The sequence below is a fragment of the Gorilla gorilla genome, chromosome 3, assembly GCF_029281585.2.
Source record: "Gorilla gorilla gorilla isolate KB3781 chromosome 3, NHGRI_mGorGor1-v2.1_pri, whole genome shotgun sequence".
NCBI lineage: Eukaryota > Metazoa > Chordata > Mammalia > Primates > Hominidae > Gorilla > Gorilla gorilla.
This window is the reverse complement of record NC_073227.2, coordinates 102,831,793-102,846,557: the sequence shown is the minus strand read 5'-3', so window position 1 is coordinate 102,846,557 and position 14,765 is coordinate 102,831,793. Positions and strand designations below refer to the sequence as shown.

Genomic DNA, 14,765 nt, shown 5'->3' with positions numbered 1-14,765 from the left:
GGATAAGGTTTGGCAATAACTTCGTTATACAGAGATGTTTATTATAATGAAAGTCATTGCAATTGGACCAGCAGCAGGGATTTCCAGAATCCCTGAGAGCGTTATTTATGAGCTGTGCTTCTCAATTCTGTTTCTTCAAATGAATTAGGGAAGTGATTTGAATCATAAAATAACAAAAACAAATTGACTGCCCAAGAGAAAGAAAATGAGCAAGAATATAAAATTTCTTTGTAATTCTAAATGTTCTGTAGTGGTTTCAGTTAGATAATAAATTCATTTATATCAGGAAACCGCCCCCCGCCCCCAACTCAGATAGATGGATGTTTGTGCTGTGCACGAGAGTTAGGACATCAGCCTTGTAGAACAACATGGTGTTGAAATTAGGATGCCTCGTTGTGGTTCTGTAGAATGTTGATGTCTCTGAGTATGGATCTCCATTTGACACAAAATTTTACAAAGTTTGTGGCTGGCATCTCTTTCTGGGCCTTACGCTCTATTTCTTCCATGCCCCAGTCTCTAACTCTGTGCTTGGTCTTTCCTCACAGACTGAATCATTTTGGAACATATCAACAGGTCATTTAAAGGTACAAAATGAATATTTGTACGCAATTTTTAAAAAGACAGCCAGTTGTGATCAAACTCCTTACCATCGGTAGGACACACATGAGAGTTCTGAGAATAAGAGGAAGAGAGTTCACATATGAGAGGGCAGAACCAAGCTCAGTGGTGTAGGAGTTCTTGGGAACAGGGGGAGTGCTGCAGATGTTAGACAGAGAACCTAAATCCTTCACTGCCAATGGCCATTCCAGAGATGGCCTTTGAATTGGAGGCAGAGGTGGGACAGAACCTTTATTCAATGTCACATTTTATAATGGACCAATGTGACAACCTCCCAAGTGATGCCAAGGCATAGCACATACTCCGAGAGCTAGCTTCCTATAAAAAGGAGTAAGAGGCTGGGTGCGGTGGCTCACGCCTGTAATTCCAGCACTTCGGGAGGCCAAGGCAGGCAGATCACGAGGTCAGGAGATCGAGACCATCCTGACTAACACAGTGAAACCCCGTCTCTACTAAAAATACAAAAAAAATTAGCCAGGCGTGGTGGCGGGCACCTGTAGTCCCAGTTACTCGGGAGGCTGAGGCAGGAGAATGGCATGGACCCGGGAGGCGGAGTTGGCAGTGAGCCGAAATCGCGCCACTGCACTGCAGCCTGGGCGACAGAGTGAGACTCCACCTCAAAAAAAAAAAAAAAAAGGAATAAGAAGAGGATGTAGGAAGATCCTCACAAATATGTGCTTGCCTCATCAACACAACAATTCCTCACTCTCACTCCCCAAATACTCAGGACCAAGCTGCCTTGAGGCCTTTACTGGTCTTTGTGAGGTAGAAGCAAGTGCTGGCTGGAAGCCTTCAGAGATTCATTTAAAATTCATCCCCCAAAAAATACTCAAAAGAAAAAAGGACAACCAGTTCTGGAAAAGTATTTCAGTCTTACACCCATATATGATTTAAAATATCTAAGGGCATATTGAGTACATGGTGGACAACAAATTTTAACAGATGGGATACCAAGAAAAAGGCACAGAGAAGCCCATGTTTTGCTTGTACTCTCAAAGCTTCACTCGAACTCTCATGACATTAACAGAATCTGCTTATAGCAACCAACTCTCCTTCATGGCCAGCATTTTAACACACAATTTCAGCTGGTAATACCACTGTCAGGAATGTAATTCATTTTGCTTTTTGGGTTTATTTGGAGGGACATTTTGGAGATGAAGGCGGCGGTGATTTAGTGGTGCTGAGGAATGGCACTGAGCCTGCGATCCTCACAAACTCAAGTTGGTTTTTTTTAGGAAACACAGCCCTGGCTCTAAATGAAAATGAAAATGTTGAAATAAATTAAACCTGGTGCATGGATTCTCAATCCTTCCACAAAAAAATGGGGGAGGGGAAAGTAAGGGCATTTTACAAATTGGGAGCCCTATTCCCAAGAAAGGGAGTGATATGGCATGGCCATGTCGGAATCACCTGCGGTTCTTTGTCAAAATACCTATGTTCTGGTTTCCCCCGCCACCTCCAATCAGGTTTTGACTCTGGGTCTGAGGTGAACCCAGGCATCATTTTCTAAAGCCCCCACTGGTGATTCTGATGTGAAAACAGAGTACCACTTCTGTGTTTGAGGGACAGCTAATTCTTTGGCTGGATCTACTTCTGAAACTGAATTGGAAGATCTAGCTAGAGGACTCTTTCCGTTATTGCAGAGAGAAATGAATGGCATGGGGACAGGGAGTAGAGGTATCATCAGAGGAGGGGTTCATGGATGGGCCTCAAGCAATCTTAACTTTGGGGGAGTCAGACCACTTTGAGGGTCTGATTAATGTGTAGTTACTCTCCTCAGAAAAATACACATAAGCTAATTCCCACAAAATTGAGCATATACTTTCAAGGGAGTCTAGACTAAGATTCGGTTTTTGCTTTTGCTATTTTAATTGAATGGATAACAGTCCCACTCATTAAAATAAGGAAAACAAGAGAAGGCAAGATCCCTGGTCTCAGGAAGCTTATAGTCTAGTAGCCAGGAGAAAACAGTAACAAGAAATCAACATACAGAAAAAAAAAAAGAATCAATATACACACAGTAGACAATAATCACAAGAATTGTGGGGAAGGGAGAGTTCTGGAACCGAACATTAATTGCAGAATTTGAATATGCCGAATTGGAGAAGATTCTTAGAAACACCTGGTTGGGCCGGGCGCGGTAGTTCACGCCTGTAATCCCAGCAGTTTGGAAGGCTGAGCCGGCGGGCGGATCACTTGAGGCCAGGAGTTTTGAGACCAGCCTGGCCAACGTGGTGAAACCCCGCCTCTACTGAAAATACAAAAATTAATCGGGCATGGTGGCGTGCGCCTGTAATCCCAGCTACTCAGGAGGCTGAGGCGAGAGAATCGCTTGAACCCGAGAGGCAGAGGTTACAGTGAGCCGACATTGCGCCACTGCACTCCAGCCTGAGCGACAGAGCAAGACTCCATCTCAAAAAAAAAAAAAAAAAAAAGAAAAGAAAAAGAAAAAAAGGGAATGCCTGCTTGTGTAGAGACAGCAGTTTAAAGGAGACAGGTGTGGTACGGAAGCCCCCAAAAGAATAGAGGGCGGACTGACAAAGGCCGGTTGATAAAGGAGAGCGGCCTGTGGGAGGCCAGAGAGGTTGTGTTTGGAACCCAGGCTCATGATGAGCCTAAGATAAAAATGGCATTGATCCATGCTGCTGCTAGAGGTCACTGACATGGTGCCATGGGGTCCCATGGTAGATTGGGGGTCCGGGGTGGGGGAAGCTGTCAAAACGCTGATGAACACAGTTTATGACAGACTCAGACGAGACCCAGGGAGGAAAGCTGCAAGCTGGCGCTGGGAGGTCGGCCTTGGTGTCTGCTGTTCATTGCCAGGGTCCGAAGTTGGCTCTGTGTTTGTTCAACAGGATGGAAAAAAAAACCAAAAACCGCGGGACAGCGCTGAGTGGAGGAGATGCATTCAGTCAATGGGCATGAAAATGAATTTTAGCTGCTTTGTGCAAAAACCCTAGGTGTGCGGACGAAAGAGAGCCAGGCAGAAGGTTACAACAGGTCAGGAATAAATAACCACCAGGCGGAGGATCCAAGATTCTGTCCTTCCTTTTGTTGGATGAGGAGCGCCAGGCAAACGCGTCCACAAAGGCTTCGGAAGGAAGCGGCTCGCCCGTCCACACCCGGCTCCTGCCCCGGGTGACTATTAGGGGCCCCGGGGGGGTGGCAGAAGCCCGAGACCCAGGGGATCAACTCTCCCCGAAGGCCTAGCAGCGGGGACCCCAGAATAAGTCGGGGGCGGGCCCCGGCGCGGCAGGAGGGGGCCGGGCGGGCGGGTGAGCAGATCCCACCCCTTCCTGAAGGAAGCGCCCTACCCGCCGCGACTGCTGCCGCCGCCGCCACCGCAGCAGGTCACAGCCCCTCGAGGCGACAGCGGCCCCGCCGCACCAGAGCAGGTAGGCGCGGCGCCCCCTCCCCTGCCTGGGCCCGTCGCGCAGCCAGGGGGCGTCCGGCCCGGCCCCGCGCGCAGCCCGCAGGCGGAGACCGGGGACCGCGGGGGCTGCAGCGCGGCTGGGGCGGCTGGGGCGGCTGGGTCCGCCCGGCTGCGGGGCCCTGCTCGGCTGCGGCCCCCTCCCATAGCGTCCGGCGCGGGGCCGCCCGCCGGAGCCCTCCGCGGGCGCACGCTCCCCGGCAAGTCCAGGAGTCGCTGCCGGCTCTGCCCCGCGAGCTGCGAACGCCCGAGCCGGCGCGCCTCGGTCCCCGCCGCCGCAGTGCCGCCAGCCAGCCAGCCCGCCCGCTGCGGCCCCGGCCCCGTCCTTTGACAGGTGTCCCCACCCGCCGCCCCATCATCTCGTTATCGGGTGGACTCGGGTGAGAAGCGACCCCAAGTTTGACCTCCCGGTCCCTGGGCCATTCTCCCTGCACTTTGCCGTTAGCCAGGTCAGGCTGGCTGGGGAAGCAGGGGATCTGGGAAGGAGGCACTAACTTGCTTTGCCCTGTGTACCACCCTCCACTCTAAATGCACAGTCTTCCTTCCTTTCCTGGGCGCACATTTGGGAAGAAATGGGATTTTTGGTTTTTCGGCGGGAGGCCGTGGTAAGTGGGTTACCTAGGCTCTTTGGTAATCTGCTGCAATAAAAAAGTGATTAGCTTTGGGTTCTGGAGAGAGTCCTTGAGTGGTTTTCCCCTCCTTAAATGAATCAAATGGAGAATGAAAGGGTTTTCCGATTTTAAAGTCATACTCCTTTTCTCTCTACTCAGTCCTTTCCTCCACCCCTACCCCCACAGCACTTTATGATGTCCCAAACATTTCACTGATCTTTTTGGTCAGGTTTATTCCGGCCAGACCGCCTTTCACGGTTGAGCCAGGATTCTGACTGCATGTGGGAACATAGCTCAGGTAGAATGGAAGTCCATCTTCCCGAGTGAACCCACTCCGATGTCCTACATGCGAGGTCCTATTGGGGAACCAGATATACTAATGCCATGTTGAAAAACAAAACCAAACAGTTATTGGATCTAAAACAATAACAAAGCCTAAATGGCAGGATCAGTTTCTGCATCTTTCTCTGCTTGAACCAAAGACATTTTAATAGTGCAGGGCTATAACTCCATTCTGGGCAGCAGTTCATCGAAAGGATAGTTGAGTGTGGATTTATAAACTCCATGGTAGCAGTCATTAAACTGACCTACTTAAAGTTTCCTATTTCAAGGAAAAATTGTTAGGCCCGTATATGTGACCGATCAAAGAATTTTAGTCTCAGCTCTCATGTATCAAATCCCAAACTTTTTCTTGTACGTGTTCTAGAGACTCCATGTTTCCAGGATTAACTATAGCTGTCATCTATTAATGAGCTAGAAATGTGAGTTTAATCTTCAAGGTATAAGCATAGGAATTTTAATGGTGTGTCCTTTATACATTATTTAATAAATGTTTTGCAAGTCCCCCAAGTTGGAAGCTCACAAACTGGACATGGTAAATAAAAGGGTAAAGAAGTTTTGCTAACAATAATGACTAGTTGATAGATGTTATGACATTCACAAATATATTAAAGTATTTGAAAAACACTTTAATGCATGTTTATTATAATCTGCCATTAGCTGAATGCAATCTGTTTGGATTATTTAAATTGGCATTTAAGTCTTCAGAGCAATTGCTTAGTTCATGCATTTCTACAAATACCTTTTCCATGTTGCTTTGTGGGGGGATAATTTGCTCTATGGAGTAATTTTTTTTTTTGCATGAACACAATAATGCGTTATATTTAGCCTTTGTTGTAGAACTACCACAATCATGTTCACAATGATCTTGCAGGGGTTTTTGGGCTCACTTTATCTGCTTTGCAGTTGTCAAGAGAGAAGGCCCTTTGCTTTACACTCTTGTCTGTCTTCCTGCTTTGTCTCCCCTGTGACCCACACCTCTTTAGTACAGTGGGTCAGATTAGCAGGGCAGCCTGGAGTCATGAGAGAGGAAAAGCTAGCTGGACCCCGCAATCTCAGCCATTTGGTTTCACTGTAATCTGGCCATTTGGGATCAGTTCAGTAACCAATGAAGCAAGACAAGCACTGACAAGATGATGTATTACTTCTCAGTCATCCGCTTTCACAGAAGAATCTGTAACACTTAGAATCAGCACTACGGTGTGATTAGGTTCTGGTAAGGGTCCAATGAGATGTGTGCTGAAGTTCCCAAAACATTATAGGGTCCAAGTGTTATTGAATCCAGGTCTAAGTTCATGAAAAGCGTAGGACTAGACACAGGTGTGTAATAAGTGTGTCCCTACTTTTTTTGTTTGTTTGTTTTTGAGGCGGAGTCTCACTCTCTCGCCCAGGCTGGAGTGCAGTGGCACAATCTCAGCTCACTGCAACCTCCGCCTCTTGGGTTCAAGCGATTCTCCTGCCTCAGTCTCCCAAGTAGCTGGGATTACAGGCGTCCACCAGCATGCCTGGCTAATTTTTTTTTTTTTTTTTTTTTGTATTTTTAGTAGAGACGGGGTTTTACCATGTTGATCAGGCTGGTCTTGAATTCTTGACCTCAATTGAGCCACCCGCCTCGGCCTCCCAAAGTGCTGGGAATACAGCCAGGAGCCACCGTGCCCAGCCCCTGTCACATGGGTCCGTGTGAAGAGAGTCCACCAACAGGCTTTGTGTGAGCAACAAGGCTGTTTATTTCACCTGGGTGCATGTGGGCTGAGTCCGAAAAAGGAGTCAGTAAAGGGTGGTGGGATTATCATTCGTTTTTGTAGGTTTTGGGATAGGCGGTGGAGTTATAAGTAATGTTTTGCGGGCAGGGGGTGGATCTCACAAAGTACATTCTCAAGGGTGGGGAGAATTAACAAAGAACCTTTTTAGGGGTGGGGAAATTACAAAGAACCTTCTTAAGTGTGGGGGAGATTACAAAGTACATTGATCAGTTAGGGTGGGGAAGAAACAAATCACAATGGTGGAATGTCATCAGTTAAGGCTATTTTCACTTCTTTTGTGGATCTTCAGTTGCTTCAGGCCATCTGGATGTATACGTGCAGGTCACAGGGGATATGATGGCTTAGCTTGGGCTCAGAAGCCTGACAGCCCCTACTTATGTTAACTATAAATTTTTACTCCTGGAGCTGATGGTGCCATGTATCTTTTTATTTTTTCATAGTTGTTCTAAGTATTTTAAAACTTGTTCATAAATTATTGGAACTTTAAGTTATTGTTATCACCAAATATCATTTCCTGGTATGTTTAGATTTTTTTTTTTTCTGGTATGTTTAGATTTTGAAAGATGACTTGTGGCAATGGAAAATCAATCATCATGCAAAGAGATTTTAGATCAGCCATTTAGAATATTTTGAGATAATCGTGAAATCTTTGGCAGTAGCCTTCAAATTCGGCCCCAAACTATTCTGAGTCAAACCAGCTTTGGTAGGTAGGGCTTGAAGCTCTTTTACTAAGTGAGAAATTGATATTTTCCTTTTTGGCATCTATAAACAGCCTTTTCTAGATCAGTGCTGTCCAAAAGAACTTTCTGCATTGATGGACATGTTCTGTAATCTGTCCAGTACGATAGCCATGAGCCACATGTGGCTATTGAACACTTGAAATGTGGGCTAGTGTAATTGAGGAACTGAATTGTAAATTTTATTTAGCCTTAATTAATTTAAATAGCCACATGAGGCTAGTGGCTACCATATTGGACAGTATAGTTCTGAATTTTCTCCCCATATTTCCTAGAGAGATAGCATTTAAAGGCAATTATCCTTTAATTAGAAAAAAAAAAAGTGGCAATTGGCATTGATAATACCAGAATTGAGATTTGACTTCATAATCCTATTGCTATGAAAAACCACTTGTGAGGCCACATGCAGTGTCTCACGCTTGTAATCCCAGCACTTCGGGAGGCTGAGGCGGGTGGATCATGAAGTCAGGAGTTTGAGACCAGCCCGGCCAATACAGTGAAACCCTGTCTCTACTAAAAATACAAAAAAAAATTAGCTGCGCATGGTGGCAGGTACCTGTAATCCCAGGGAGGGTGAGACAGGAGAATCGCTTGGTCCCGGGGGAGGCAGAGGTTGCAGTGAGCCAAGATCGTGCCACTGCACTCCAGCCTGGGCAACAGAGCTAGACTCCATATCAAAAAAAAGAAAAGAAAAGAAAAACCACTTGTACTTGCTCTGAAGAAGATATTTTGTGCTGAAGTTCAACCTTACTCTAAAAATTGTTTCTCTTTTTAATTTCTATGTGTCTGCTAGCTCAATAATAAGCATCACCCAGAGTTGTTTAGATGCCTGGCCCCTCGTGTCAGTGTTCATGAACTTGGGCTTATTTGCTCTTTTGCACATTATAGATCATGTATTCTTAGAGTCAGTTTCTGTACGTTTCAATTTTTCAAGGGAGAGGAGGTTCAGAGCAAGGTAGGAAGTAGGTAGTGATGCACAACTCTCACACTCTTCCCTTGATTCCAATCACAGAGACCCTGTGAAAAGTCTGACAAATGGGTACCCCTGGCTCCAGGAGCAGCTGAAGCCTCTGCCTCTGTTGGTTTCTGCCCTTCTTGTCTGGTTTCTTTCCCTTAGGTTTCAAACCCAGATCCTCTTGCTCAAGTCTAGCCTGTGGAGATTACCAAATCCACTTAAGGTGTAACCTACCATTATTTTTAGTAAAGCCATTAAAATGGGATTTGATTTAGCATCAAGCATGTTGTTTCCATTTTTAAACTAATTTGCTTTGATTAAAGCCATTATTTTGATCATGGAGAGGGACATGTCGTTAATTAGACTGTTTTACAAGACACTGCCTCTCATGTTTCTTGGGTGAGTGATGCTCCCGCACCCAGCATAGGTATCTAGGGTACTTCTCTCCAGGCCAGAGCTCAGGGTCCTGGGGGTTCCCCTCCTCTGGAAGGGACTCTTCCTCAATCAATTATTTAAAAATTTATTGACTATATTTGTGCCTACTAATTATAGGTTGAAATAACTCCCAAATTATCTCTGTGTTGAAGATATTAACACCCCCTGATAACATTTCCCAAATTAGTGTCCATCTCATAGGGTGATGGGGATGCTTGAATAAATGCTCCATATAATCTTTTTCATTATTTTTTTTGGAGATTTATAATGCACAATAGCATGGTAAAGCCTCTAAGATGAGATACATATACTTATTTAACTTTTTATTGTTATTGTTTTCTGTTCTTTTCTTTTCTCTTTTAATAGAGACAGAGTCTCACTCACTCTGTCACCAGAATGCTCAGTGCATTCTTGAACTCCTGGCCTCAAGGGATCCGCCCACCTCAGCCCCCCAAGTAGCTGGAACTACAGGCGTGTGCCACCATGCCTGGCTGTTAGTGTTTTCAAAACAATTTTTCTTACAACGCTTACTGTAGTATTTTTCAAATTACATGTCTTGGGTCATAAAATCAATTCAGCAGGTTAGGATCAGCATTTTTCTTGATGAAATAAAATGTGTAATAGAAGTGGTCACTGTGCATCCTTTTTATTGAGGGTTACTAGTGTTTGATGAAACTTTGGCTCCTCCATGTATAACAAGTACCAGGCCACAAGGCAGTGGAGAGTAGTGGTTCAGAGCATTAGAGAGTCTGGGCACGTTGGCTCACGCCTGTAATCCCAACACGTTGGGAGGCCAAGGCGGGTGGATCACTTGAGGTCAGGAGTTCAAGACCAGCCTGGCCAACATAGCAAAACCCCGTCTCTACTAAAAATACAAAATTAGCCGGGTGTGGTGATGTGTGCCTGTAATCCGCACCCCCCAAGAAAAAAAAAACACTAGAAAAACAGGACCCTGGACCCCTAGGTTCAAATCCTAACTCTGCACCACTCAGTCCATATGTAATAAGCAGCATATATGCATATTTATTATTTGCATTATTATTACATAAGTGCATATGTGTATACTGGTTCATGATGTAAAATATTGCCTATGAAACTAGGCTTGGGATCCACTTGAGGAAACACTGTCCTAAGACAAAAATAATAGCTAACAGTGAGTAACATTATTGAGTGCTTACCAAGTCCTCCAGGCTGAATGCTTTGCATCTTATCTTGTCTCACAACAGTCCTTTGGTGTAGGTATTGCCATTATCCCGCAGTACCTACATCCCAGTAAGTAGTGAAGGCAGAATAGGAACCCATGCAATCTGGTGACAGCCCAAGCGTTCAACCACCTCACCTCCCATCTTACAATGTGATAGCGATACATAGATGTACATCTACAAAACTGTGAGGCTCAAAAATTGTAGAGCATTGTACAAGTGCGGAAATAAGCTGATGCCAGTTATTTTCTGTGTAAGAGGAGGCCTGATGGGTGATAGGGGAATCATTGCACATTTAGGCAGGAAGAGACCTCACTGCTGCCAGCCTATGGTCTCTGAAGGTTAATGCCCTTGAAAAAACAGCTATATGCCCAAAGAAATATGCTTGTCCCAGAGACTGACTACAGATTTTGTCTCCAGAGCTGTCTTCCTTCCCTCCTAACCACTTCCTAACTTCTGCACACATTTGTTTGTAGCAGATAGTGACAAATGGTCTCAGTGGATACGTCCGTCTTATAAATCTACCACTATTTACTACATCCTAAGTTATTTGTCTTTTCAAAATCACCTCCTGCCCACAAGTGCCTCGTGACATAGTTTTAATAAAATAAATAGAAAACAATGTTGTTTTAAGAATTTCATATGAGAAAAGAAGTCTTGAAAGTGAGGCTGGAAATATTTTTTCTCCAGTGCAATCTAGAAAGTAAAACTAATTTCATTTTGGAAGTAGATTTCAGTTTTCCTTAAAGGTCAAACTTAATGTAATCGGATCACTTAAAGTCCATAGACTTTTTCAGGTAGACTAGAAGAGGCAACAGCTTGCCATCATGCTTACTTTCCTTTAAAAAGTACAGAAGCTGTGTCTAACATGTGAAAAATTCTAAAGCTATTCAGATTTTGTTCAAGGCTGTAGAATCTTCCATCTCTGAGGACAGAGATCCAGACTCTATCTGTGGAATACAAAGGGGCAAGATGAACTGCCTTTGAGAAAACATTGAAAGTGGGGTAATACTTTTAGACAAGTGTAGACAAAGCTTAAGAAGTAACTATGCTTAACTATGGTGGTATAGGAAATTAGCCCATACTTTAAATGATATTATTTAACTTTGAAGCAATTATAATGAATTATAATGACAATCAACTGAATATAAACATAAATGTCTCCAAAAATAGCATAGCTTTACTATTCATCAAACATTTCATTTATTAACAAAGTAGATTTCTTACTCTTTTTTTACACTTATGATGACTTGACTGCCAAAGAAATATTTAAATGGCAATAATTAGAAGTTTTACAGCATAAATTAAAACTGTATGTAGCTAAAATTAACATTATATATTTTTTAAACTGTGCTGGTTGATAAAATAGTATTTCAAGTTATTTTCATTCTGTTGATTCATGAGTGAATAGTGTTAATTAAGAAATGTTGATACCATTGTAATGCAATCCCAATAGAAATAGTATTTTTTTACTGAACTTGGAGTGTTTGCAAATTAAAATTAGAATTCTGTAATATAATCATCCTGGAATTTCTAATGGAAATATATCTCCTGGAATTTCTAAATTCTAGTTTGCACTGAAACTTAAAGTATATATAGAAACACTGATAACTAAAATATACCTACATGTAGTATCAGGAATATTAACTTGTGGGTGACATTTTTTCTGCCTTTGTGGTATTATGTTCCCACATACCATAGACTTCAAAAGTATGGCATTTTGAAACATTTTCCAGTCTTGTCATTGACAGCACAGTATTCACAAAAACCATATTTATCTCCTGTAATTTTAGCAGCTAATAGAATTGTTCTTGAGAAAGCTGATTATCTTTTCTGTGACATTTTGATTGGTGTTTCCCCATTTTAATTTCAGCTTACATGTGGCATAAAATTGATTTATATGAAAAGGAGTGGCTTGCCATTTTATAACAAAATTTTGATTGTATATGTATGCACATAAAAATAAAGATGAAAATTCTCCATTAACTGATTTGCAGAACGATACAGTTACGGTCAAATAGTGGCACATCGTGATCTTTTAAGATCAAGCCACTGACCCAAATCAGTGTTCACTTACAGCATCATAAATGTAGCAATTCAGAAATGTTGCTTTTTATTAGCTATTGGACAATATTTGTGAAGTCCCTAGCACAGTCCTTGGCTCAGAGTGGCTTTTTTTTCACTCTTCTTTCTTGTTCATAACACAAGTTCTAACTTATTTTATTGAAATGGGAAATTAAAGAGGATTTTCTGGATGATAACTGCTCCCCTGTTCGGTGTCTCAGAGCCAGAAAATGCCTTTGGAAGGCACGCAATTTATTTCTTAGAGTCTTGGCTTGACCATAGCCATCACAGAAGGATGAGACTCCATTCCGCTTTGGCCTATGAATATTTTATATTAGTTCTCAACATATTGTTTGTCCAAGCCAACTTAACATGACTCTGATGTTGTACCTTAAGGCTTACTTCGGTTTCATCCGGCTTCTAGTTTGTTTGCTTGTTGCATATTTACCTTGCCTTTCCAAATAAATCATTATCTCTTTGTGTTTAGAAATTATATTAAGTAAATGTTTTTGTCTTAGGGCATTTGATGTTTTTTCGATAGGAGTAAGCTATTTTGTAAATAAAGTCCAATTGGAACACAGCCATACCCATTGTTTACATGTTACCTGTGACTGCCTCTACATGAACACTGGAGTTGAGTAACTGGAACAGAGACCAGGTGGCCCATAAAGGTGACAATGCACTGGCTAGCCTGTTATTGACTGAATTTTTAATTTTGATTAATTCAAATTTTAATAGCCTCTGTGGCTACTGGACAGCAGTTTCAGATGGAACACAAAGGTGTTCTTTCCTCCAGACCAGTTAACTAATGTCATCTGGCTTCTTGTGCTGCCCTAAGATGCAGCACCCTTCCACTGGGTTCTTCAGACAGACCATTGACCTTTGCCCATGGCTGGCCTGGGCAGACCCTGGACTGAAGAAGTTCTTAATGAGTTGCTACTTTGGACAGCACCACAAGCCCAGAAGAGATGGCAAGCGAGGCAGGGGGCAGAGGTTCTCAACCATGGCTGCACAAAAAATCATCTGACGAACTCTACAATTCCAGCGGCACCCCAAATCTATTAAATCAGAATCTCTGGGTGGGTCGGGGAGCTCAGACACCAAACTTTTTTTTTAAAAGCTTCCCAGATGATTTCATTGTGCTCTACTGGCTAGGCAACATCACAGGTGAGCTAGGTAGCCTGTGTACTTCAGAATTCCACCAGGTCATCACAGGCATGCTTATGGGCCGATGGGCAGGGAAATGGACACATGAAGGCCAGTGGACACCTAGCTTAGCTTAACAGGAAGGCTCTGGTGGGGACTGAGCTGTTTTCCCACCTGGTTTCTCTAGCACCAGGGCCCATTTGCTCAGTAGGGCCAAAGTGTAGATTTGTGTGTGACAGAGGTGAGCTTCAAAGAAGGAAAAATGCAGGATCTTCCAACTCACACATCCAGTGCTTTCTACTTATATATTCAAAAACATTTATAGAGCACGTTTTAATACATTTTTGTGTTGCTATAAAGGAATACCCGAGGGTGGTGGGTAATTTATAAAGAAAAGAGGTTTATTTGGCTCCTAGTTTTGCAGGCTGTACGAGAAGCATGGTGCCAACATCTGGTTCTGGTGCGGGCTTCAGGCTGTTTCCACTCATGGTGGAAGGTGTGGGGGAGCCAGTGCGTGCAGAAATCACATGCCGAGAGAGGAGGCAACCAGAGAGAAGAGAGGGAGGGGACACCCTCTTTTTAACAACCAGCTTTCTTGGGAACTCATAGAGTGAAAACTTACTACTGTGAGGTTGCTACCAAGACATTTATGAAGGATCAGCCCCATTACCTAAACCCCTCCCATTAGTCCCCACCGCTAACATTGGGTATCAAATTTCAACATAAGGTTTGGAGGGATCAAATATCCAAACTATACCAGAGTGCCTACTGCATGTTTAAGATATGCCACACTTATTCAGTCTAGTGGGGTGACCACCATGTAAACAGTTACCATACAGTGGGGTAAGCATGCTAATTGAGAGGCATCCTAGGGTACCATGAGAACGTGAGGGGCAGCCGCCCTGGATAGATAAGGGGAGAGACATCAGGTGGTGCTTTCCAGAGATGGTGACACCCAAGCTGAGTCTTATAGGATCAAAAAGAGTAGTCACGTGAAAAGGGGAAAATGAAAAAAAGCAGATACACACTGGGATGAGGCCCTGGCTGACTTTTCTGTCCCTAAGTCTGAACACTATAAGATAGCTCCTTCCTGAGGAAGACTCTCCCTGCTATTTTAGCAAACCTCATGGAATGTCCTTATTTTAACTGGCCTTTACCATTTACTCATTCACTCATTCATTCAAATATGATTTATTGAAGCATTGCTATGTGTAGCCATAATCTAGGTATTGGTGATAGAGCACTGAACAAAATGGACATTTCTGTCCTCAGGGAGCTTTACATTATAGTGGGGAAGATAGACCGTAGATAAATAAATAGTATAGTATATGCTGTATGTGCTATGGAGAAAAAAAATCATGGTAAAGAATTTGGGGGTGCTGGAGAATGTTTTCTAAGAACTACAAGTCTCATTGCTGAATGAGGCAACCCCCTTCCACCCTTTGTCATCCCAACTCTTCATTCA

The 14,765-nt window shown here is 43.4% G+C and overlaps 1 protein-coding gene across 2 annotated transcripts in view; it reads left to right on the top strand.

Annotated features, from left to right (window-relative positions):
* Positions 1–3,173: 3,173 nt before the first annotated feature.
* The window catches only part of TMEM150C (transmembrane protein 150C), a 79,063-nt gene continuing 67,471 nt past the window's right edge, over positions 3,174–14,765 (top strand). The window contains exon 1 of one of the 2 annotated variants that reach the window (XM_004038895.5): positions 3,174–3,756. In XM_004038895.5, the coding sequence (XP_004038943.1) occupies positions 3,677–3,756 (80 nt within the window). In that variant the 5' untranslated portion in view covers positions 3,174–3,676. Of the gene's footprint in view, positions 3,757–3,904; positions 4,014–14,765 lie in introns of those variants that run through there. The other variant, XM_031010255.3, reaches the window with a different exon arrangement.